The 27,811-nt window shown below is 34.3% G+C and overlaps 1 protein-coding gene and 1 non-coding gene across 2 annotated transcripts; one reads left to right on the forward strand and one right to left on the reverse strand.

Moving 5' to 3' along the window:
- Smp_171520 (hypothetical protein) lies at positions 1 to 27,598 on the reverse strand (the record flags this gene model as incomplete). The annotated part of the gene is made up of 8 exons (XM_018791503.1): positions 1 to 173; positions 4,957 to 5,196; positions 14,368 to 14,821; positions 21,912 to 22,204; positions 26,705 to 26,833; positions 26,883 to 27,038; positions 27,108 to 27,387; positions 27,443 to 27,598. The coding sequence occupies 8 exons, from the start codon at positions 27,596 to 27,598 to the stop codon at positions 1 to 3; spliced, it is 1,881 nt and encodes a 626-aa protein (XP_018645312.1).
- On the forward strand, positions 11,152 to 11,218 carry Smp_tRNA_00737_Gln_TTG.1.1. The gene has a single exon. It is a non-coding gene (tRNA).
- Positions 27,599 to 27,811: the final 213 nt, after the last annotated feature.

The following is a 27,811-nucleotide window of genomic DNA, read 5'->3' on the forward strand; positions in this document are numbered from 1 at the left end:
TCATGATTTCTGGTTATCTCCTGTTGTATCCACAGTTTTATAGACTTCATCTTTTTGTCTTAAATGATTAATTGCTAAACCGAACAGTACACAAATAACTAAACTACACAATGATAAACCAATTGCAATAGATAGACTCATATCATGTGAGATATCACCAGCACAAACAACACCTAGAAAGATAAATAAAATAAATAAGCACAATAAAGAAATTTATTCGGCAGTATTTCGATGTGTCATAATATTCAACTCAATAAGAGGACAAACAGGATATGGAAAAAGATGTCAGTATTCTTGTTTATAAGCAATAATGTCAAGGTTGGACTTGATAGTTTCAAATAAATTGGGCAGTCGGTGAAAATTGTATTCCTGACATTCCATGACTTAATGTAAGACATTTCTTTATACTGAAGAAATAAATTAACACAAGTTTAAATAATATTACGGAAACAATTCAGAATAATTTTAGTACAATCAAAATCATTATAGGTCTGAATATGTCACTGTTGAGTTATCCTTAGTCAACATTAATTGGCATGACCTACCATTGCATTAATTTTTGCGTCAGAAGGTGGGTACGAAAAAATGTATGTATTTGTAATATAAAGTGCTAGGGTTGACATTTTGTGTGTTTGTAAATTCGATGGAGAATAAATATGGTCAAATGTGGTTATTTGGATAAATATTCCAGGTTGGGTGAATATCCAGGTCTTCTTACCTATTGAGGGTAGCATTATGTGAAAAGCTTGATTACTTAGGCCTGTTACCCCTCGTGTAGCATAGGCCGCCGAACGGCATACTTCAGCCAACTATGTCCTGACCCTTCCTTTTCAGTTTTTTCCAGTTGTTATTCATTGCTTTGTTTTCTTCATCCAATTCCCTGCGCCACATGTTCGTTGATCTTTCTCTGTTCCTTTCGCCTTCGTGATCCTCGTGATGCAGTTTGACGATTCCCGCAATCTGTTCTACACAAATACAGCGTTTTTTTCTTAATTTCCTCTTCAGCCATACGTTAACTTGTTTTCTCCTACAGTAGGCTGTTGCCTGAGTCATCCAGCAAACGAGTTATTGCTGATAAATACCTGTACAATGTTGACGATGCTTGTAGTAGATATCCGCGTTTTAGTTCCTTACGATAAAACTATCTTGACGTTCGTATTGAAGATTGTGACTTTGATGTTGGCTGATAGTTGCTTTGAGTCTCATATGTTCCTCAACTGTATGAATGTGGACCTTGCTTTGATAATCCATGTCTTCATATCTGCATCAGAGCCTCCTTGTTTATCAATCATGCTGTGCAGATAAGTGAACGTTTCCACCTCTTCCAGGGATCCTCCATCAAATGCGATTCGGTCGGTGTTCTGCGTTGTATCTGAGGATCATGCTTTTCCCTTGTGTATATAGAGGCATATTGCTGCAAGTGTTGTTGTTACACTGGCTGTCTTCACCTGTATTTGTTGATGTGTATGGGATAGGAGAGATAGGTCATCTGCGAAGTACGAATCATCAAGATGTATACAACCTGTTTATTGTATTATGTGTTTCCCTTCAGATTTGGAGGTATTCATTATCCAGTCAACCACCAGAGGAAAGATAAAGGGAGAGAGTAACAGCCTTGTCTGATTCTGGTGCTCATTCGGAATGCATCTGTCAGCTATCCTCCATGCACCACTTCACAGTGTATTCCGTTGTATGAGTTCCGGATAATGTTGACGATATTCTCAGTTACACCATAGTGTCGAAGTAACTTCCATAAGGTTATCCTATCGACACTGTCAAACGCTTTCTCATAGACAAGGAAGTTAATGTGTCGTGATGAATTCCATTCAATTGATTGGTCAATAACGATCAGTGGTGTTGCGATGTGGTCTATGCACGACTGATCCTTACGGAATCCAGTCTGTTGATCTCTAAGTAGGGCGTCAACTGAATAGTTCATCAGGTTCAGCAATACTCTGTCGGTAACTTCTCTCAGTACTAATGTGGTGTGGGTTACTTATATCCTTATAAGTAATATATGGTGATGGTCAGGCATAGAATGTATTTCAACAGATGATCAATAAGGAAAGAACGGAAACGGAAAGCAATTGGTATGAAAATGCATGTACAATGAAATCAGAGACGATGTACTGATATTTGTAGAGGGAACAGTCAAGATTGAGACAATTGTCTGATAGTTTACAATATAACTGTTCACTGTATGGTTTTCAGATTTCAGTGAGATATTCTGTAATTTCGTACTCAAATACATTCGATTGTTCCCACTCGTGTTCTGTTCACTACACTGATAGCAGTGTGATGTCACTCAGTGATTGAGTTGCTTTTTTTTCTTGAACGATCTCTCTGGTTTACCATATTTTTCTGCCAGTTTTTCGTTGCATCACAAAGTTGTTTCATATCTCCTTCTCTTGCAACCTTTTCGGCTGTCATTGACAGGTCTTGCATGCATTTCAGCTTGTCGGTTTGATGCCCCTTTTCGTTCTCTTGTTTGCTTCTGTGTACTCAGCTTGTGCCTTTATTTTCTCTCCTCTTGTTCGTCTGTTGTTAACTACTGTCTTCTTCTCCTTCCTTTTTTCAATCTTCTTTAGGTTTCCGATAGATATTTGTTCCTTATGGTGATGCATGTCGCGGTCTAGCACCTCCTGACACGTTAAAGTCAATGTTTCGTTGATCCCATTCCTTTTGCCCACATCGTAGTTCCTTCTTCTTTCAGTAGATCTTGTAAGGCTTGGAACCTGTTGTTGAGAGTTATCTTGAATTTGTGGAGTTTTTCAGTATCTCGAATGAAGGCTATATTGAGCCTTTATAACTCTGTTTCCACAGCTGTCCAGTGTTTCTTTACCTTCGGTTTCATTTAGGTCACAACCAGGTAGTGATCTGAAGCAATGTCAGTTCCTCTGTCGGTTCTCACGTCTTCCATTGACCTTCTGAATTTTCTAGCAATGCAAATATGATTATTCTGGTTCTTAGTGATGTGGTTAGGTGAGACCTATGTGACTTTGTGCATGCGCTTGTGTGGAAATATAGTTCCACCTACCAACAATTTGTTGAATGCACGTAAATTTGCAAATCTCTTGCAATTATCGTTCGTTTCTCCTTATCAGTTCATTTCGTCACATGATATTTTCATATCCGGTGTTATCTATCCTGACATTTGTGCTTACGTATCTTGTGCACTTCACTACGATTGACTACAGCCTTTCTTAAAACTGATCTTCATCGTCTTCACTGCTATTATTGGTGGGTGTATAGCGACAGATAACGTTCAGTGAGATTCCCTCCTTCTGTTCTGATGAATGCTTAGACGATTGCGTATTCATGAGATTCCCATTCTATGCGTTCTTATGGTATGTATATACACACAAGTCAGTCAGCTACAAAGTAGAACCAGGCATATATATGCATCGGTCCAAGTTGCCATACCTCAATAGCACAACAAGGTGAACACCAAATTCATAGAATTATTTACTTCAATGGTAGTAATATATAAAAGACAGATTGTGTATAAGGAAATAATGCAGGAAGAAAGACAGATATGAAGCAATTTTCATCTCAAGGTTTAAGGGAAGATAAAGAGTGTATACACCTACGCCATTGTGATCGATTCTGAGTCATGGCACCTACAGTCTCCAACCATTGGTTACGATAGTCGCGCGGACCCAAACCAAGTACTCTGCATCTACCTACATCGCTCAGACTAGACGTTAGTGGCTTCAAGCTCTGATGCCATGTTTTGGTTTGACCACCCATAACTGTCTTCGAACTATCGCCAATAATGGTCAGCCTTGCACGTCGTGTTAATCGGTGTTCAGACATACGTAACACATGACCCAACCATCTCAGTCGACGAAAATTCAAAACCTCATCAACCAATTTACCATCATTCCTTAATACCCTGGTGTATAACCTCACTATTACTTATCCGGTGATCCCAGCAGATGCGAACAATATTTCTAAGACATCTGAGATCAAATACTAGTAACTTACATGCACCTTCTACTCTTAATAGCCACGTTTCGCAGCCGTAAAGTAGAACAGAACGAACTGCTGTGCAGTATACTCATCTTTTAATTGAGAGACGGATATCTCTATTCGCCATAGGTGACGTAAGTTGTCAAAAGCCCAATGAGCTTTTTGAATCCGTGCACAGATTTCGTCAGACACCAACCCATTAGGGCTGATCAGACTTCCAAGATAAGTGGAGTTGTCGACGGATTCGACTACTCCACTCCCTATCCTTAGTTCAGGTGTTGTTGCAGGCCGGGGGAGAAGCGCATACCAAACATCCAAGCACTGTTGCACTGTGCTACCAAAAGACTGCATTGTATCAGTGTCTTCACCAAACAGGACTATGTCACCTGCGCATTCTAAGTCGATAAGTGAACCTCCTGGTAGGAGACCAATGTCGAAAAATTCAGTCGACGAGTAATTTATTTCCCGCAGTAGATCTATGGTGAAATTAAACACAAAAAGAGATAGTGGACAGTCTTGTTGGACAACACTTGAGGTTGTAAAATCAGATGACAGTTCGCCGTAAGCTTTCACTCGACTGCTAGTGTTCGAGTAAAGAGACTTCACAAGGTCTATGTACTTCTGAGGTACACCTTTCAATGACAGACACAGCTACTTGTAAGTTAAGAAAAAACTATCATTGTCGGATGCCGATAAGCATGCTTTTGTTCTAAAACCTGACGAATAGTGAATATGTGGTCGATGCAGCCACCACCAGGTCTGAAGCCAGCCTGATGTAATTGAAATGTTTCACTGCTGTTTGCGTCAGTATCTAAAAATAAGCATAATCTCAATACTTACGTGCGATAAATTGTACAACACTTTGCTTCTAAGTTGTATTCATGAAATAAAATCATGTTATTTTGAATATAATTCATGCTGACAGCAAGATGTATTGTCAGTTATATTTACATAAACAGAATGTGAATAAGAAAGTCTACTTACTTGCTCCAGTAAATTCTGGTACATTGACGTCAGCAAATGCTTGAGATCGTACACTTTGTAGACTCATTATAATATTCCATTTGTCGCCATTTGATATAATGTAATTATCATTCGAATTAACTATTGTATTATTTTCTGTATCAAAAACAAACTGAGTCTGTGAAACACATTCATAATAATCACCAACTCTAGCTTGTAAACGCTTTTCAGCTAAGCTATGTACAATAAATTCCTTAGTACCTAGGGAAAAGTAAAAATAAATAGGATACGAAAATTAAAGAAGTTATAGTAAAATATTTTTAAACTCTTCCTATATACAGAACAATTTAAAGAAACACAAACATACAGTGTACTGTAACATATATATACGAATGAAACCACCTTATTGCACAAGCAATATAGGCCCAGTAGCTAAGTGGATAACGTGATGCCTTGTAAATTGAATGGCATTAGGTTCGAGTTCCGGAGTGAACAGCAACTCTGGGATCTAGGTATATCTATCTGACGAGTTTCAAATAGAACGTAACACACATATTGGATTTCACTGTTAGCCACTATTCATCTTTGCTTATAATCATACTGTTAATTAATTATAAACTTTATTTAAATAAACCGGAATACATTTAATGTTGTTTTAAGAACTTATTATAACTAATAAAACTTAAATGAATCAAATTATATTTAATCATAGATTGGTCAACAACTGATAAACACAATAACAACTAATGAGAATTTTCTATTTTAGGAGAGAAAAAAAATCATTAACACAGTACCACATCACTATAATAATGAAAGGATTATTTTATTGACTTAAATAAATAGATCTCATAAAACAAACAAAATTTTTGGTTAATTTCTTTTTTCACAGAACTAAAGAAATTTATGCTAATCATATTGAACATTGAAAGAATTTTCAAATAATAACTGAAAACATTGGACGGCTAAATCGTCCTGTTGTAGGACTCTTTAGCAGTGCGCACTGTTCAAGAATCCCACAACAGGACGAAACAACCGTCTAATGCTTCCAGGTCTAACTTTAATTGACTCGAGATCTCAACTATATATTAAAATTACTAAAAATCTCCATAAATAATTCCCTTATCATATGCTCACTAGTGACTGGTTCCATGAGGTATTTCCTGGAGTTCTAGTAAGAAGCAGTAACCAGTGGAGTTCAACCACGTCTGTTGTAGAGATATCAACTCACTGAAGACAATTGGTTAATGGTTGCTCAGATTTCGTGGATTGGTTGAAGATAGACATCAACACCGTTGAATGACGGCCGGCTAAGTGGTCTATCGGTTAAGTGCTCGCACGCGAGACTGATAGGTCCCAGGTTCTAATCTTGCGAGGCGGAATCGTGGATGCACACTGTTGAGGAGTCCGACACTAGAACGAAATGGCCGTCTAGTGCTTCCAGGTTTTCCATGATGATCTAACTTTAATTGACTCATGATCTCAACGATTAAAATTACTATAATATCCAAAAAACCCTTCTGATATTAAAAAATGAAAAAAGAAACCTGTCCATCATTTATTAATGTACAAGTATAAGAGATTATTGAACGTTTACAAATCAGTAAGTAAAAGAAATCACAACAGAAAAAATATATATCAAACAAAAAGTACCTATAACATTCTTCAACAAAATGCATGTTTAATTCTCTTATTCTCTTATTAAATATAAAAGAACATTCATAATATCAAGATGAATTCCAATTATATTGAATAGGCTGTAAATATGATCAGTAGTGCAATCAGTTAAAATCGATATCCTGTTGTAATTGTAAGGGTATTTTACGTTAGGAATGTTGTCAATCTACTAGAATAAAATTTCTACGGTTAAATATTAGCTTGAATTGAAATGAAGAATAACCATTTCTTTTTATTTAGAGCATGTCATCTAAACATATCCATTGTGGAGATTTGTAGCTCAGGTGAATGATTTTGATAGAGTTTTGTTCTCTGAGCTGGATGGTTTAAGTCGCGGAGCTTTCATCGTCCTTCTGAACAACATCATCGTCACAAACTTTGGATAGAAGTTTCTGCATAATTTTCCTGATTCGTTATCAACCAATCAGAACATATTTATATTTCAGTGTCGATGTTAACACTGGGACTTGAATACAGTACATTTCCCTCCAAATATCGAATGGTCTAGTGATATATTGAGTATACACAGCCTTTAGCTATCTAGTAACCAAATCGTTACGTTTCTAACGTATAAAATATCAACTACTTAAATAATCGACCGTGTCTAACTAAAATAATGTACATGTCAAGCTTTGGCCACCAAACGATGAAAAAACACGCACCAAGTTTAACTCTTATCCACTTTTCTCAAATTGATCACTCAACTTCACTTCAACAGAAAAATTGCATCAAAAATCACGTACTACTTGCTACACTTATAATGGATGTGAAAAGTTTCATATTGCCTTCCATGTATCTACTTTCGAGTGGAAAGTGGAGGTTGTTTATTTAAGTCGACACTACCTAATAACTGTAAAGTTGTAGTAAAATAGAAACAAGTGATTGATCGTAAGTTATGTCAGATTTATGAATTTCGAATAGTGAAACGTTTAGCCTGGATGTGAGCCCAAATGCTAAAGAGGCCATTATCACGCGAAATTTCAGTACATGATGAGAATCATCTTTCTAAAGCATCAAATTTTCATATACTACCTATCACAGAAATAGTTTGGTGCCATTTAGTAAGAGGTTGTAGAGATTATTGAATTTCATTTAAATTATGAATCATTCTAACTTAGACTCACTATTGAAAACCTGGAAGCAGTGGACGGAAATTTTGTCCTAGTATGGGAGTTCGCAATAGTATGCACCCACCACTCCACTCTTGGGAATCGAACACAGGAGCTTTAGTCTCATGAATGAACGTTTGATGACTAGATCAGTAAGTCAGCATCCAAATTTATGATTTCGACGAAATTTTATGCTTACCATTAACTTGGTTTTTTCATTGGTTTCCAAACTTTCTAATAGGAAACTGTGATCAATGGGATTTTCCAATCAGTGGGTAGTAATTTATTCTCCCACGATTCTTGATGACAATCGTGCGACATAACCAATTATCTAAAGTTTGTTATGGTGATTTATTTTTTCCCTGATCTAGTAACTAAGTGGTTTAGTGCTTGTTCAATAGCTTAAAGTCGTAGATTCAATACCCCGCTTTATATTCATATTGTAGATTGTATTCAAAAGTCCAAAAAGAAGAACAAATCAACTAAATAGTCCAATCAATTCTTAATTTAAATATAAAAATATCTAGAACATTCTATTGGATACAAATAGTTTGTTTTTTTTAAAAGAAAGAAATAGTCCTAAATCACTCTTCATTAAAATATTCATAACTAGGATGGTGTTATGTAAGACGAAATTATGAATGTTCTTGTTTATTTTGATAACAATAGAAAAGAAGTGAATTATCATATCTCCATGAAAGTCACATTATATTAATCAAATATGATCGACGAAATATATTTGCATAAATTTGAATGTTTAATGAAGACAGAAAAAAAAGCAATTTCATATATTTTTTTTGTTCTGAAAGTTTATACTATTACGATCTAGGACAAATGTCTTCTAGTTTCCTTGGTGGAAACAATAGGTTCAATGTCAAACGGATCGTATAAATCCCTGTATTGAAATTTGATTAATTTAAAAATAAACATGATACTGATTATTAATTAAACTGTGACGAAATGTTGAGAATGAATTTATTTTCAACGAAATTCAACTACTACAGAGACTGGGACTGAAAGTATAAGATTTGGTTATTATACAACCATAAATACTGTAATTCCGTTCGAATTGTACATGCCTATAAGTCGTTTTACATATGATTGTTCTGTAGTTTTCATATTCATTACCATTTAATGATGCTCCAACTAATTATAAGAACCAAACGACGCTGGTTTATGATATGACACTATGAAATGAATAGTAGATCCATAGAACTGATGTCTCTTGATAGATCAAATGTTCATGGGAAAGATGGAAGACACAATGAGTTTGGAATAAATCTAAATCTTTGAAATTTAAGAATTTGTTACCTATTTTTTTGGATTAATATTTATCAAAATATAGATACATAAGCGAGTTGTAAAAAAATCACCGTTTTTTATTTTTTTTTAAACGTCTAAGTCCTAACAAATGTTTTGTCATTTAAATGTTCTATAAGAGCTCATTGTAGTTTGAGGATTAGTGTGTTTGTTCAAAAACAAATTTCAGTGGAGAAAGAAATCAGGAAGAATCACTGAAAGTGGATAGGACACACATTGAGGAAAGCACTCAACTTCGTTACAAGACAATCCCGCACATGGAATTCTGAAGGCCAAAGGAAAAGAGGAAGATCAAAGAATTCATTACTCCAAGAAGTGGAGGCATACATGAGAAGAATGAACAAAAATTGAATAGAACTAGAAAGGAAGGCCCAAGACAGAGGTGGTTGATGAATGCTGGTCAGCGGCATAGGTTATTAGGTGTTAGAATCAAGGAAACATAAAAATATGGGCGGTGGAGTTCAGAGACAGATAAGATAAAATGTGTAATAACTTTAGAGGTAATAAAGGATTCATGGAATTTTTCATTACCCTTTTTTTCAATTTTCCACTGTTCAATATAATCAGTACTTTTGTTGTTGTTGTTGCGGTGGTGGTGGTTGTCGTTTTAATCATTTAATTTTATCATTATATTTCTATACGAAATGTTCATTACATTTTCGCATGATTTATCAATAATTATCATAGAATAAATAAATGATATACGCTTTGATATATTGATGGACTATTAATCAGAAACTGGTTAATTTTAATAATTTTGTTTCACTCGTATTGTAGTGAATGAGAACACGAATGGGGACAATCGAATGTATTTAAGCACAAAATTACAGACTATCTAACTAAATTCTGATAACCATACATCAGTAAACAGTTCATTTGCAAACTACCAATCAATGATCTCAATCTTCACTGTTTCTTATATCAATATCAGTCCATTTTTCTTTAATTTCATTGTTCATGCATATTCCTACCAATTGCGTTTCTTTTCAGTTCTTTCCTTCTCAGTCTTCTGCCAAAATACATTCTATGTCCGACCCTCACCATATACTACTTATATGGATATAAGTAGACCACACCACAGTATTAGTTTTTTTTCAATAGATATTATTCCAGAAGGAGAGGGATTTGTGGAGACTTTGGTAAGTGTTTATAATTGAAATCATGAGTCAATTGAAGCTAGAACATCAAGGAAAACGTGGAGACACTAGACGGCTGTTTCATGATATAAATTATAAAATTATTAAAATCTTCACAACCCCCCCCCTTCTAATAATAATCATATGTTCACTAGTGACTGGCTTCAAGAGATATTTCCTGGAGTTCTAGTGGAAAGCAGTGATCAGTGGAGTTCAACCAGGTCTGTTGTGAGATAGTAACTCACTGAAGACAATGGTGAATGGTTGCTCAGTTTCATGGATTGGTTGAAGTTAGACATTAACACAGTTGGATGCCGGCCAACTCAGTAGTCTAGAGTTTAAGTGCTCGCGAGCGAGACAGATAGGTCCCGGATTGGAATCTCTTGAGGTGGGATCGTGGATGCGCACTGTTGAGGAGTCCCACAATATGACGAAACGGTCGTTCAGTGCTTCCAGGTTTTCCATGGTAGTCTAGCTTCAATTGACTCATGATTTCAACTATAAGAATACACTTTAAACAAAATGAATATTTTTTGTTCAATAATTCTGGTTGTTCTTTTTATATAATGAATTTCATTCAACATAATTCTATTTTTCTGATTCGAAGATTTGTCTGAAATAGTCAGAATTAATGATATGGTTACATAAATATGATTCTTTTTTTCATTTGACAAAACATTCTAGTATTCACCTAGACCATCTATAAATGATAAACAAACTTCATTTTCTAATCGCTGATGTGAAAAATGTACTTCGATAATATTGTTTTCAAAACTAAGGTTTACGCATTTTATACAATGTTTCTCTGAAAAATACACTCAGTTTTTTCAATGAAGAGAATCATTAAAGTCGGATTGGTTTCTTCATAAATGTCAAAGACCACTCGCAGTCCTAAACATCAATGGGAAGATTCAAACAAACAATGCCAAGTGAATTTGAACTTCACCCCATTGCATAAGCAAGTGGCTATCAGGACTCAATAGCTGAGGGGATAACGCGATGGCGTTTGAAGCGAAAGGTATTGGGTTCGAGTCCCAGAGTGAACATCAACTATGAAATGCAGGTACATCCAGCTGACGAGTCCCAAATAGGGCGAAACGCGCGTTTTGGATTCCATTGCTAGCCACTATCCATCTTTGCTTACAATGCTTGTGAATTAAGGCTATATCGAGGCAAAACGCACATTATGTACATATGTCAATTGGAGACTGACCAGTCGTAGTCCTAAGCATCAATGGGAAGATTCAAACAAATAATACCAAGTGAATGTCAAAGAGTTAGTTACCTCAAGTAATTTCGAAGTACAATATGCATATAAAAATGTCTAGCTGTTAAGTCCTAATCTTAGCAAAGGATGACTGGAATGAAATTTCCTCCTTTCATTTGCTTCTATCAGTTACTTCCTTACTCGTCAATACTACAATCCCTTAATAAAAGAAAGGCTGAGAGATAATCTCAGTCCTTTCTGACCAAACTGAATTAGAATTTATGCTATCTCACCGAATAAATGTCAAATCTAGTACTCATGGCTACTTAACTAAGAGTATAGCCCGTACAAACAAAGTATTATGATAATTTCTAGTACCCAATCACGTATAATGACTATCAGATACTGATAGTCACCATTCTAACACAGAGTAACAAGATAATTATTTGGTTCGGAAATATTTGCAGAAATTAAATACACGGTAAGACAAAGCATAAATATCAGAAGGGTTTGTTGTGGATATTACAATAATTTCAATAGTTGAGATCATGAGTCAATTGAAGTTAGATCACCATGGAAAACCTGGAAGTACTAGACGGCCATTTCATCCTATTGTGGGACTCCTCAACAGTGCGCATCCACGATCCCACCTCAAGAGATTCCAACCCAGGACCTATCAATTTCGCATGCAAGCGCTTAACCTTTAGAACCACTGAGCCGGTTGGCAACTAACTGCGTTAATGTCTAACTTCAACATAAATAATTACTTCATAGCATCTTCAAGTCGTTCTTTTTATTTCTCTTAAAACACACTAATTTAATACCTTGATCTAAAGTAAAAAAATTTTCGTTATCATCAGTCAATAATATTTCTCCTTAAAAAAAATACCTTTCTTTAAAAAAAGTTAAAACGGTATTTTTATACATATAGAGGTGAAAAAACAAACAACAAAAGCATACAGAATGAAAAAAATGCAATAAGTTATTACTATCTTACAATATACAGAATGTTAATAAACTTTATACATATAGATATATATGAGATCACATGGTAACACCTACAAAATAAATTCAGCTACTATGTAAAGTCAGAAACTGCTTAAAGAAAAATATAATAATTTTAATAGTTGAGATCATGAATCAATTGAAGCTAGACCACCATGGAAAACCTTGAAGCACTAGATGGCTGTTTCGCTCTATTGTGGGACTCCTCATCAGTGCGCATCCACGATTCCGCCTGAGGGACTCGAACCCAGGACCTATTAGTCTCGCGTGCGAGCACTTAATCTCTAGACCACTGAGTTGGCATCCGATGGTGTTATTGTTTAACTTCCCGGGGTCTCATGTTTTTTTTAACTTATTTCTTTTTTTTAATAGTTGAGATCATGAATCACTTGAAGCAAGACCATTATGGAAAACCTAGAAGTACTAGACGGCCGTTTCGTCCTAGTGTGGGACTCCTCAACAGTGCGCATATGATAATCAATCATCTTATACAAAATTTAAATAATTAATTAATTAAGTTAGTGTATAGACAATGGATAAATCAGAATTATTTGGCCTATACAAAAATCTAATAAACTTAATAACTAAGACAATAACAAATATATATAATGAATTTATCACCTTCTATAAATACTGTTTTACCTGCCTGATTAATATTGATGATTATGCAATCAAAAACTAGTCAATACTCATTGTTCCCAATATTTTACGAAAATACAGTATTCAAACATACATTTTAAGGATGACTTGATAAATTATTTATTTATTTGAACACATAAATATTGGTACAAACGAGCACTAGATATATATGCATCACACAAAAAATTTTCATTTCATTTAGTTGTGTGAGGGCTATGATACTGCCAGGGTGCCAAACTGAAGCAGGTGGTTTTCTTAGGGAGGAGTATACTCGGAGCCTTTGACCTGAAGGCCTAATCCACAAGGCAGTTGAGCATCGTGAGGAGATGCAGTCCCATGATAGACGGTGACCAACGATTGATTCATACACCATTTGTTCCATCAGGATACTGGAGTCCATGTGCACCATTGGTTTGGAATCAGGGTTTTCCAACTCCCCCAGGTGGACTTTCCGTGTCCACCAACCCAATTAAAGCGCCGGATATTCGCTTTTTGTCCTCACAATTTCGTAAACAACACCGGTGCCACGAGAAGGCAGTGAGTAGGACTTCCCTGGCAGAGGCTATATACGCGTGGCCATGTGAGAGCATTTCGAGAGGAAGAGCGGACTCTCCCCACTCTCGGCCGTACCAGGGAATTTGGTGGCGATTTGATAAAACAATTTATACATAACAAATGCAAAATGATATAAAAACGTAAATTTTTGTAATACATCCTCATTCTCATGGCAAAAACTCCCATCTTATTTTTCAAGCTCACAATATATGTATTATGCTATTTTCACATTGAAAATAGTCACTACCTTAGATTTAAGCGTCATAAAATATCAAGGTTCTGGTTTGAAGAAATTGGCGCTCTTCCAATAAATCAGATGTATTTAAGAGAAACAATATACTAACCGCTATTCAACAATAGTTCCAATAATCGTTAATTATCAATCAGTCACTTTGTGATTCTCAATGTACCATTCTATGGAAGTTATAAACCAGATATCGGTGTATCAGTTGCCGATCAATGACAGATTAACGTAGATACTTAGGTTTTACAGGAATCGTAACGTGTTTCAAACAGACTGATCATGACATTTGTTACCAGGGTACTATCTGACGTATGCTTGATCCATTAAGAGAGCAAAAGATCTTTGGTGTGATTTGCTAATGAGGACCAAGGGAAACGATTTCGAACCTCAAGACTCTTCCAATAACTGCCAATCACTCATAACTAAAAGGCATTTATTTGATGATTGTTTTATTTTATGTGAGTTTAAGCAAAACAAAACCGTAACCTCATCATTGTAAGGAATAGAATATTTTAATAAATATGAAGTAATCTGTAAACATACCATTTTCATTCATTAAAAAGTCTAATCCAAATTTTTCATCAAAATGATACTTGAGTTTTACATCAACTAAATCATAAACACCTGATAATGCACCAACAGGTGAACCAACACTACTCCAACCTTCTTCACCAAATTCATACATTTCTGGTGTACGATTCCAATAAAAATCAATTATCCAATTTTTTATTAAACTATTTTCATTTCCACTAAAATTAAATGGAAGTGTAAAACATCTTAAAAAATTATTACAACATGTTGAATTAGTTGTGATTATAATTAAATTATCTGGTTCAATATATGATATTTTAGATTTGTTACTATCCAATAAATTGTTGCTATGTGTATTGTTGTTAAAATTCATGAAAAAAGAAGATTTTTCTAAAATGGAAGAAATTTCATTTTCTTTTGTAGAATATTTTTCAGTTAAATCGATTGGAATCCGATAACAAATTGTCTAAAACAATATTTCATAAATAAAAAAAAGAGAGACAATGTATATTAATGCCAAATAAAAAAAATTTACATTAGAATTATGAAATACTAATGATAATTATCACTAACTACCGTTGTTTAAGTTATAAAAAAAAGTCAGGTCAATGAAAACTGATTTTTTTTTATATAAAACATAAATATAGATGATAGTTTACTTTAACTATTCTATCTATTATTATCATAAGGGGTTTTGTGGAGATTTAGTAATTTCATAGTTGAAAGCGTTAGTCCATTGAAGGTAGACCACCATGAAAAACCTGGAAGCACTGGGACTCCTCGTTGAATGCCAGCTCAGTGGTCTAGAGGCTAAGTGCTCTGGCTCGAGACTGGTAGGTCCTAGATCCGAATCTAGCGAGTGCAGGATCGTGCATGCGCACTGCTGAGGAGTCCCATAATAGGTCGAAACGGCCGTCCAGTGATTCCAGGTTTTCCATAGTGGTCTAGCTTCAAATGACTCACGCTTTCAACTATTCTATCTATGCTTATTGTTAAATTTGAAATAATTTTGATAAATTGGTAAGATGAATTTAGATCAGCCCTAATGAGTTAGTGTTTGACGAAGTCTCTGCACGGAATCAGAAAGCTTGTTCGGTTTTTGCCAACTTACGTCACCTATGGTGAAGACGAGATATCCGTCTACCAATTAATGGACGAGTATACTGTGCAGTAGTTCGCCCTATTCTACTTTACAGCTGTGAAACGTGGCCACTAGCAGTAGATACTCGTAAGTTACTAGTATTTAACCACAGATGCCTTAGAAATATTGCTCGCATCTGCTGTGAACACTGGGTAAGTAATAGTGAGGTTAGACATAGGGTATTAGGGAATGATGGTAAATCAGTTTGTGAGCTTGTGAATCTTCGTCGACTGAGATTGTTAGGCCATGTGTTACGTATATCTGAACACCGATTAACACGACGCGCTATGCTCACTAGTGTAGGGGATGGTAGGAAAAGGGTTAGGGGCGGCCAAACCAAAACGTGGCATCAGATTTTGAAGTCACTAACGTCTAGTCTGAGCGATGTAGGTAGATACAGACTACTTGGTTAGGGTCCGCGTGACTATCGTAACCACTGGTTGGAGACTCTAGGTGATATGGCTGAAAATCGACCACAATGGCTCAGGTGTATACACTCATTATCTTCCTTTGAACCTTCGGATGAAAATTGTTTCATATCTATCTTTCTGAGCATATTCCAAAGAAACTGAGGTTGCAAGGGTCCAAGGCTCTCAACAGTGCGATAGCTCGGCATTTACTCGACACCGGGCACAGCATCGACATTTCTAATGCCTTTAAAATCATTAGTAAACAAAGAAGTACAACTGCTCTCCGGTTTGCTGAGGCGATCGCGATAAAAAAAACTCAAACAGGACCTATGTATTCAAAAGAGACAGTGATAAACTTATTACTACCTTGGTAACCCATTTTTGTTTTGTTTCAGTTTTTTTTTTTTATTAGTTCAATTTTGGTTAATATTCAGTTGTTTTTTATACCCAATTCTTAAACCACCCTTTCTCTCACACATTTCCGCTCATTTGTCACTCCTAAATATATGAACTATCCAAATCTTATTCAATTATTACGTAACCCACCCTAATTGTTTTCAACTACGTCTATAAATTATTCAATCATTACGTAATCCCACCCTAATTGTTTTCAACTACCTCTAACATAATCACATTTTGATTTTATCTGTCTCTGAACTCCACTCAACTATTATGCTACCCTTTATTCTAATACCTAATAACCTCTGACCTTTCCTTGCCCATATATATATATATATATAGTTATCATCGATGACTTTTGTTATTCCAATCCTTTACATTCCCTTATGTCAGTCGTTCCATTCTATTTATTACCCTAATGCTAAAACTCTAATGCATATTTGGTTGTAAGCAGCTGATGAGAAACCACGAAATATAATGAATTCATATCATTCTGCATCAATATTTGTTCTATCTTTATTTAAATTCATAAAGGGAACTAACTGCATGAAATCTACCTTTCTTCCTGTACTATATCCTTATAAACAACCTTTCTTTTAAATATTACCATGACTTAATTAACTACTATGAATTTAGTGTTCATCTTATTGTGCTGATGAGGTATGGCAAATTGGACCGATGCATATATGTGCTTCGTCCTACATTGTAGCTGAGTGACTGAGTTAAATCAAAATATACTATGAATATGTGAAATCGTCCGTCTTTGACTCTACATCCAGGCTCAATTTCTCACTATTCAAAATTATTAAATCTGACATAACTTACGATCAATCACTTGTTTCTATTTATCTAACAACTTTACAGTTGTTAGATAATGTCGACTTAAATAAACAAACTCCACTTTCCACTCAAAAGTAGATACATGGAAGGCAATATGAAACCTTTTACATCCATTATAAGTGTAACAAGTAGTACGTGATTTTTGATGCAATTTTTCTGTTGAAGTGAAGTTGCGTGATCAATTTCACGAAGGTGGATAACAGTTAAATTTGGTGCGTGGTTTTTCATCGTTTGGTGGCCAAAGCTTGACACCGTAAATTGCTTTAGCTAGACAATTCGAATTAACCAGAAAATTCATATCCTAACCATATTTGTGGTTTTCTACATTAAAAGTGATCAGTTGGACATAATTGGAGAAGAGTTTAGTAAAGAATCGGATTTCAACCTACTTCACTTACGTAATTCTGAACTTAGCGCTTTTCCAGAGAATCTCAGACAAAACTTTTGGGCTAAGATTTAAAGCTTTATAAATTTCAATCGCTGAGTTTATTACAATATGTGTCATCTAATATTTCATGTTAATTGGCTTTAATAGCAGTAATCAGTGGTTTCTTTATAATTTAAACAAAATTTCTGAAATTCTAGTGGTGTGACCAGTGGAGCTAATCCATGTCCGGTATGAGGCAGTTACCCACTGACAACATTGAAACATGGTAGCATAATGTTGTTTATTGTTTGAAATCAGACATATACACTGTTGGATTCCGGTTCAGTGATCTAGTAGTTAAGCGTTCGCGCATGTGAGCAAAGATCCTGGGTCCGATTCCCAAGCGTGGGATGGTGGGTTGAGCACTAATGAGGGTGAAACGTCCGTCCAGTGCTTCTGGGTTTTAATAATTTGGGTGAAATTCTAAACAATTATTGATTTACATTATAATACAGTTTTTTAAAAGTCTAGTTTATTTCTTTCAGTATTTCTTTCTGCCATTCACAACTTCTAGGCATCATATTTGCTTAATTACCAAAGAGAAGAGAATTTCACAGTTTGCAGTTTCTAAAACTTAATATTTTTATGATTTCTTAATTCGCATATTTTAATTGAGGTATTTTGTTTAATTAAATCAAACCATTCATTTTAACCAATAAGTATTTACAGTGATAACAGAGAATAATTATAATACTGGTGACTTGACTGCCTCTGTTAGATAATTAACTACTACAAATCATTGAGCAGCAAACTTTATTTCCTCCAGTTATAGAATACAGAATGAGAAATCTATTGGGTTAGTGAGGAAGGTGGGAAAACATTTCTTTGTTAAATATTTATTCCCAGTATACGGAATTTGTGGAGATTGTAGTATTTCCACAGTAGAATTCACGCGACGATCTAAGCTAAACTACCATTGAAAATCTGGAAGCACTGGACGGCCGTTTCGTCCTAGTTTGAGACTCCATTGGATACCGGCTCAGTGGTTTAGAGGTCAGGTATCCACATGCGAAACCAATTGTCCCGGGTTCGAGTCCTGCGTGCGAAACCGTGGATGCCCACTGCTGAAGAGTCCCATTCTAGGACGGAACGGCCGTCCAGTGCTTTCAGGTTTCTCAATGGTGCTCTAGCTTAGAACAATGCGTAATTTCTACTGTGAAAATATTTATTCAGCCATATAACTGACGTTGTGAGCAATGGTTTTATGGATTGAAGTGTAAATGCAATATGAAATTATTTGTGAATAATTGTCTATGCCATGTAATTACGTTTCAAAGAGTTAGTTATGTGATAATGATATGTACTTCATTGTGTGATATTGTAAATGTGTTCACCCAGTTAGTTATTAATTAATTGACATTAAATACTGCTCAGATCAGTACTGTTAATCTGACTATAAATAAATCATCTAAAAAGTGGTGTATTTAATAACTATATTGACTTATTTTTGGAATCAAATAAATCCATATTAGTAGTTTTTGGGTTTCCACTAAGCGCCATCGGATTCAGCGGGTTTCAGTATCAAGTATAAGTTAAATAAATATATTTCAGACGTAAAAAGTGACAAACGTAACAGTAATCATCACCATAAGGATTATCATGTGGTTGTGAAATCATAGAAGAAATGTTGACTAAAAGCATAATACTAGACCTTGATATTCTGTAAAGGTCAAGTTAATGTTTACATGTTTACATAGCGGATAGTTTGAAATACATATTTTTCTCTCTTAGGTTGATAAGTCTTTTAATTGAACTCTAGATTCGGTTTCCTAAGCTCTCTAGTCATCCCCAGGCTAATCTACACAACAACTTGAACATGAGAGAAAAGGGGCAAAATATAAAAAGAACGCTTTACTCAAAAGTTCGTTTAGATACATCAAATCTAAGGTATTTATAGTATTTTAGATGGCCTTAGGCTTCCAAAAACTTTTGAAACGCTAATAAACATAGTAGCAGTATAGATAATCATCCAATTATAAACGCGACTTGTCACTCTCTAGATGTTTCCGGCAAAACTTCTATTGGTATCTGATTGGATAAGATATTTCTCAGCGTTTTCAGAGCCTTTTTTGCTTTTTTCGAAGAATTTTCTGGATCTCTCCAACACAAGTGTACATCGATATTACGTTAATACGGTAGTGAGACAAGTCACGTTATATTAGATCCAGGATTCATGACCCAGAATAGAGGACCAGATTAGCACTAAATAATAATTTATTTCACAAAATCACAAGCAGTGACACTCAATGAATCCGGAGTATATATCAATGAGAGGAAAGGAAATCACATATTTAATAGTCCGTAGGCTGTGCGTTAGGTAAATTTCGTTATCTGAGCTGGATAGTTTGGTTGACCAGCTTTCAGTATTCTTTTGAACAACATCGTCAGCACAAACATTAGGTAGAAGTGAAGTGTTCGAATTTCATCCTGTCGACCTCGCTGTCGATTGGCTGCTGTTGACCCTTAACACATAATTGTCTAACTTTATTTTGATTGCATCTCTATTTGATTTGATTCTTAGTACTATATTTATCCATGTTTTTTTATTGGTTAATAGATTCGATCGATTCCAATGTGTTTGTTGACTGCTAATTCACCTGAGTGTCAAGCTTCTAAAAATTCCCTGGCGCTTTTAGTATTCCTTCTATCCAATAACTCAACATTTTCCCAGTCAAACACGTGTCCACAGTTGCTCAAATGCATTGACATGAGGGAAGATATGTCATGACTTTTGACTGTTAATCGATGTACGTGTAGGAGAAAATGAAGGGGACGCCCACTTAATCTAATATATTATTTTTCTCAGTTGTAACAGTTTATTTTATAGATGATGTTAGGTTTTTCTTCTTTTATCATTTTGCCCTTTGGTTTACAGAGAATTTATTGAAGAGATTTTGCTGGTTTGTATGCTACACCTATTCCAAACGGCTTCAATTATCTAGTAATTTCTGACATATCTTGTACATATGGTAGGATGATCCGTTTGTTATTTCTATACTTGACTTCTTTTCTACGGATGAGTTGACCTGATACTTTTTTGATGAGTTCGAATGGGTAGGTGTTCTTCTGAAAGATATTCACTAGATATTTTTCTTCATTTTCCCACACTGCAGGTGTGCTGCAGCATATTCTCACCCTCCTGAATAAATTTTGTGTACGTATTCCATTTTGTGAATTCTTGGACTGTTGCTCAGATCAGATTGTAAGTGTTTTACAGTTCATCCTTTCTGATGATGTGTCGTCCACATAAAGAATCCACATTTTTAGTTTGATCACTGGTTATGTAGAGGCTCTCAGTCTCTGCATTGCTGACTCTGCAATAAGTCCTGATATTGGTGATTTCATCGGTGTTCCTTTCGTTTGTCCATAGATTTTGTTGTTGATTTGAAAATATGTTGTTAAGCATAAATCGATGAGTTCTAGTAAACTTTGACTTTGAAGCTTCATGTACTTTGGAAGATATGTGTCGCTGGTAAGGAGCAGGGTTAGAGTTTCCTTTCCTAATCTTAGTTCAATTGAGATGAAAAAGGCCATCACATCAAAGGATATCATCAGTTCGTCGTTGTGGGTTTGAATCTCCTTGACCATGTGCAAGAACTTGTAAGGTAGACTTGATGGGGTGATTGGATGAAATCCACTAAATGTTTCAATATTCTTGAAATTTCTCTCCATAAATTGTATGTTGTATGGGAATTATACAGTTGGACATAGTAAAATGTTTGGTCTGTGTATTTTCGGAATACCGTAGAATCGAGAGAGTACTGGTCTACTGGATTTGATTCTCCATTGATCTTCACTTGATATTTATCCTCCTTTGACAAGCTTAAGTCCTTTAAATCTGATTATCTAACCTTTTAATTGAATTTGTGTCCATTAATTTATACACGCTTTTATTATCAAGTAAATCCTCGGCTTTCCTGATACATTCTTCTTTGTCCATAATTACTGTAGTGAGTACTTTGTCATTTGAAACTACGACAATATCTTCTCTAAATTTTAATCCCTTTAAGGCTTTTTGTTCTTGTGAGGTCAGTTCAATGTTGTCTTTCTCCCATCGAATTAGAACTACTGTAGTTCGTTTTATTTCCTTATGAGTCTGTTTATCCATGCTCAGTGACCAATCGTATCTTCACTTCACTACCACATATCACATACATACCTTCTTTAAACTTTAAGTTAATGTTCATGATTCGTAAGTGGAATCACAAGCGCCATATTTTCAGAATAAACGTAGAAGTACAGAAAAACAGAAACTTTAAAGACGATGAAACTAGACGATCATGGAATTATACTTTAAATAAATCTCAGTTAAACTATTAAAAAAAAAAACAAATCTTACCTCTTTTGAACTATTATTTGTATATGTAATAAGAAAATAACCACGAAACTCCAGAAGAGCACATAATTGATGAAAATCATCTTGAGAGATAACAGTAATTCTATTTAATGGTGGTAAATTTGAATTTCTTGAACTTGAATTCCTTATTCCATTTTGTTGATTAATGAATTTTGAATTAGCATCTTTCAATTCAATACATTCAGTTACATTAATTGAATTCAAAGAGTTTGAGTCTTTTATAGTATTTCGCTGATTATTCTGTAATTCTTGTTGATACTGAAGGGTTGATTTAACTGAGTAAGTAAAAAATAAACTATTTATAAAAAAAGATTAAACAATATTTTTGCTTATTCATTACCATTAAGATTTCTTTTGATTACCATTGAACATTATTAACATGACACCAATCATTGTTCATGTATTCAGAAAGAATATGATGGTAGAAACAAGTCTTCTTTATGAATAGCCTACTAGATTATGTGACTCAGTATGATCAAATCACAAGAAATTGTTCGTTTCAAGAAATAAGTCTATGCACTAAAAGGCTAATTACTCTATGAGCAAGCAATCCAAAGCTTTTGGTAAATTTGATTAAAAGCGCCTTTCCAATCTAATATCAAACGTTTTCTGAATAGTCTCCATGTTTGATGAAACTCATAAATAATGCAAAAATATCAAATATTATAATACATAAAGTTCAATTTATTACATTGAAGATTTAGACATACAGTTAAAGTAAGTATGAATATGTAGATTAAAAATTAGCTTAAAGATGAGTTTCTTTTTCTTATAAATTGATATCTACCAGAAAAGTAAAGAAAATGAGGCATCCCTAGATAGATGGATTACTATAGTGTATACTAACGAACTTAAAAACATTCAGATCTTAGGATGAGTGGATCATCTTCACACTTTGGAGTCAGATATGATTTTCCATATATCCAACTCTAATTAGTTCGTAATATATGATGATGATTGGAATGTTGTTTTTTTTTATAGTAACGCAAATAATATCAGGGGATGACTAGAAACATACAAATTCAACTGATTTTTCACATCTGAAAACTTCAGCTTCACCTCATTAAGTCGTAAATAACTATGAGTATCTCTAGTTATTTATTTTATATTATAGTTGTAACAAATTGGAAATTACGTTGTAGTGAACAGAACACGACTGGGGACAATCGAATGTATTTAAGCACAACATTACAGACTATCTTGGTAAATTCTGATAACCAAACAATGAACAGTTAATTTGCAAATTAACAACCAATTGTTTAAATCTTCACTGTTTCTTCTCTAATTCCATTGCTCATGCATTTTCCAAACGATTGCGCTTCATTCCAGTTCTTTCTTTATCGGTTTTCTGCCAAATACATTCTATGTCTGACCCACACCATATACTAATTATATGGATATAAGTAGACCACACCACAACGTAATCTAATCAGATCTGCTAATGAATTACCTTAACTGATACATAGTTCACTTTATTATCTAGAAAGAAAACTGTTCAATAGTTAAGTTTATGAGTCAATTAAAGGTAGACCATCATGGAAAACCTGGAAGCACAAAATGTAGATATGAAAAATTTTTGTCCAAACTTAATTTTTAATCAAGTGACATAAAGATTTAACAAAAAAAACCATGTTGGACCTGGCTAAAGAATATATGAATTCAAGATGCTGATTTTTTTTCATTTGAAGAGAGTAGGGCTAAAGCAATAGACGTTAAAGATTACCTAAAATGGTTCAAAATAAATATGGAACTATCATCAAAACCTTTTATTATTTAAGTTATTAACTTATTAAACAATCATTAACAAAACAACCATAATAAAAAAAAATAAATGGAAACCATTTTAAGCATAGATGGCAAGTGGCTAGCAGTGGAATCCAGTTTGACGGGCGTTTCGTCCTATTTGGGAGTCGTCAGTTGGATGTACCTGCATCTCAGAGTTGATGTTCACTCTGGGACTCGAACCCAGTACCCTTGCTTCAAACGCCATCGCGCTATCCACTCGACCACTGAGTCCTGATAGCCACTTGATTGATGGGGTAAAGTTTAAATTCACTTATTATTGTTTGTTTGAATCTTCCCATCGATGTGTTAAGACTGCAACTGGTCAGTCTCTAATTGGCATATGTGCATACTGTGCGTATTGCCTCGATATAGCCTTGATTCACAAGCAAGAATCCTAGATAAGAGCATCAACTCTGAGATGCAGGTACATCCAGCTGACGAGTCCCAAATAGGACGAAACGCGCGTCCTGGATTCCACTGCTAGACACTATCCATCTTTGAATAAATCCAAGGTAACAAAAAACAAAATGCATAGTATGCCAATAATTTTATACTAACTCAATTTATAATAAAAATGAAAAAACTGAAATTTTTTAACCTTCAGTGGATTTTTTTTAAGTCCTGAAAAAAATAAACATTTGCATAGTAACTCAGATTTCATTTCATTAATCTATCACTAAGACATATACAAGGTAGACAGAGAATGATAATCTGTCAAATTGTTTTCTGTTAAAATCGCATATATATATATCATATAACCAGTAACTTGACCAAAAGTTTAATAAAATCTTTATATATAAATTTTTAACAAAGTTCCCCTTTGTAAATTAATCTCATCTAGTTGACATTGAAGCATTAATTGTTTCTAGCATTATCTTTATAGATATCTTAAAAAAAAACGTTGGTATATGAAATGTCACCATTATATAGGCTAAACCAAATATCGAATGATTATTCTTAATAGTGGACAAATTTTGTATTATTATTATCATTTTAAAAATATAAATATTGGTACAAGGATGCACCAGATATATGTGCACCACACAAATCTCATTTGATTTGTGTAAGGGCTGTGATACTGTCCAGGTGCCCAAACTGAAGCAGGTGGTTTTCTTAGGAAGCCACACCCGAAGCCTTTCAACTAAAGATCCGATCCACAAGGCAGTGAAGCATGGTAAGGAGATGCAGTCCCGTCGTAGCCGGTGACCAACGATTGGATCATACATCATTTGTTCCCTCAGTATACTGGAGCCCATGTGCATCATTAGTTTGGAATCAGGGTTTTCCAACTCCCCTAGACAGACCCGGTTAAAGCGCCAGACATTCGTTTTTCGTCCTCTCAATTTCGTAAACAACAGTAATGCAGCGAGAAGGCAGTGAGTTGGACTTCTCTGGCAGAGTCTATTTACGCGTGGCCATGTGAGAACATTTCGAGAGGGAGAGAGAACTCTCCCCATTATCGGCCCTACCAGGGCATTATAGAGCACTGATATTTTTCAAGAAAATATTTTTTGTTTGATAATATTGAATGGAGTATCAGAGCCTTCTTCGTTAAATGAGAGTCCACGAACTGCAATACATTCAAGTGAAATGAAAAGAGATAGCCTTTCAAAAAAATCCTACACTCCATAAGACTAATGTACTGAAAAATAATTCTTCTACCAAGAATATGTAATTCATTTTGAACCATACTATTAATATGAGAGCCTGTGACATTACTCGATTGTTTAAGTTAAAGAAAAGAGATGAAGCAGGGTTCGAACTTGAGAGTTAAAGAGGTAAAAGTGGACTATTTTAGTCAATAAGTCATCTATGCAGTATTACGCTCTAATGAACATTATGTTAGAAAGAAGAAAGTTAATAACGATGAAATAGTCTACAATCACTGATAAATAAAAGTGACAAAAAAAAAGAATACTAACACTAACAAAATTATCTTTTTTAAAAACACCAATAACATTTACATGCATTAATTTAAAGGTCTATAAATGTTGATTTGTCAGTCAGTCAAAACGTAGAACTTCTTACGTACGTACATCAGTTCCAGTTGCCATACCACATTAGCACAGACATGCAGTTGTCAGTTCAAATCCCATAGTGTTAGAAGTAGTAAGAGTATAAACAGTAATCCGAAGGATCAAGGCTTAAAGATGTTATTCGAGGAGTGAAATTTAGAAAGAGAAAAAAGATAGAGACATGAAGAATTCATAAGATTAAAATTTAAGAGAACACAAAGAATGGACACACCTACGCCATTGCAAACGATTTTGAGCCAAAGTACTACAATACTCTTTGATATCAATTCAAAGCATAACCATTGAACATTTAATAGAGTATACAACGTTGTGTTTTTTTTCTTTTTTGAATCAAATATTTATTGAATGATTATCTTTATCAGTATTACTGTAATACAATTCATTGAACTATATTACAAGTTTACAATCACATAGATACTAACAATTGTAATAATTAATCAATATGAATATAAATATAAAACTTGACAATTGAAGAAGAAATAAAATAATAAAATTATTAATCCAGAAAAAAAAATTTTTTATTTTCAATAGTTGAAGAATGTTTGGTTGGCAGCCGCCTATACTCCATTGGGAGTAACAGGCGTCAGTCAGTAAGTAATCAAGTAAGTAATAAGGGAACAATTTTGTTACAACAAATATAATATGCAATAAACATTGAAGATCATGTGCATGTACCATCAATGTATTTTTAAAAAATTAAAAAATCATCATTACGTAATTAAAGAATTAAAATTGTTAATTACAAATAAACATTACTGTATACAATAAGTTTATTAACAATAGTCAAACTCTATAGCATAATTATAGACACAACATGCACAATAGTTCAATAATATTTAAGTAGTATTGAAGGATTATAAGGATTCTCTAGACGATAAGTTTATATATTTACTCAAATAAGTTACTCATATACAATCAATAAAATATAATTCGTTTAGTGTTGCTTTCGTTTACGATGAGCCAAATAAGCATTTATTCCAAATATTGAAATAATAAGTATTACTACAACAAGTAATGAGACACCAGTCAATGCTGCAATTGGTATATTACTCTTGAAATCACGTGGACAAACTTCTTGTAAGCCTAGAAAAGAATTAATTGAAGTATAAATAAGAATAATTGATATTCTTACGATCTGGTCTAATTGTTTCTTCTGCTTTAAATGCTTGAAATGTCATTGAACTAAAGAGAATTTCAATATTTTGACCAAATTTAATTGGTATTTCTGTATCACATACATATACTTCATCAGTACGAGTTAAAAATTTCTGATCAGACGAAGTAGAAACTATATTAGTGGAAAATAAAGGAATGGATTAAGTAAACCTTATGTTCAATTTAAGTGTTCAATACATACTTGTAGCTTCGGAAATAGGTAATTCAGATGGTGATAAAGTAGATAAAGGCTCAGCAAATTCATATATTAATGTCATATTTGTCCATGCAAAATATTCCTCATCCTGTTCTACTGTTAACAACAAAGAACATTTCTTTAGTTTGGAACCTTCTGTGGACATAACCAAATTAATACTTATAAGTTGGTTATCTGATTTTATGGTTTCATTTGTATATACATTAGATGAGGTTGTCTTTGGAATAAACGTATAGTTTAGTAGTTCACCGACATTTCCATCCATCTACATTTACAATTAAATAATTTTGATGGTATCATTTTTTAAAAAAGATGCTCACGCTTTTACTGGCTGGATAAAAGAAACGCAGTTTCCAATACCATTCTCCGGAAACGTGAGGTAGATTAATGACGGATACTTTCCCATTTGATGAAACTGTCAAACAGACACAACCTGTGAGATACAACAATAATAACCGTAAGATAACTGCATGCATATTAAAAATCATCATAACACATAGTACACATATACTGAAAGACAACTAACATCAATATTTTACGACACAACATATTCAGAGGAGAGTGTACATTCAAAAAAATTTAGACAGAGGAAAATAAAAATAAAGTAAGACTTTATAAAAGTTTACTTTAGTTCAAGTTCCCACCATTGACATCAGCATAAGAAGAAGAAAGCGACAAAAAGAAAAGTA

Source organism: Schistosoma mansoni, assembly GCF_000237925.1.
Source record: "Schistosoma mansoni, WGS project CABG00000000 data, chromosome 2 unplaced supercontig 0193, strain Puerto Rico, whole genome shotgun sequence".
NCBI classification, from domain to species: Eukaryota; Metazoa; Platyhelminthes; class Trematoda; order Strigeidida; family Schistosomatidae; genus Schistosoma; species Schistosoma mansoni.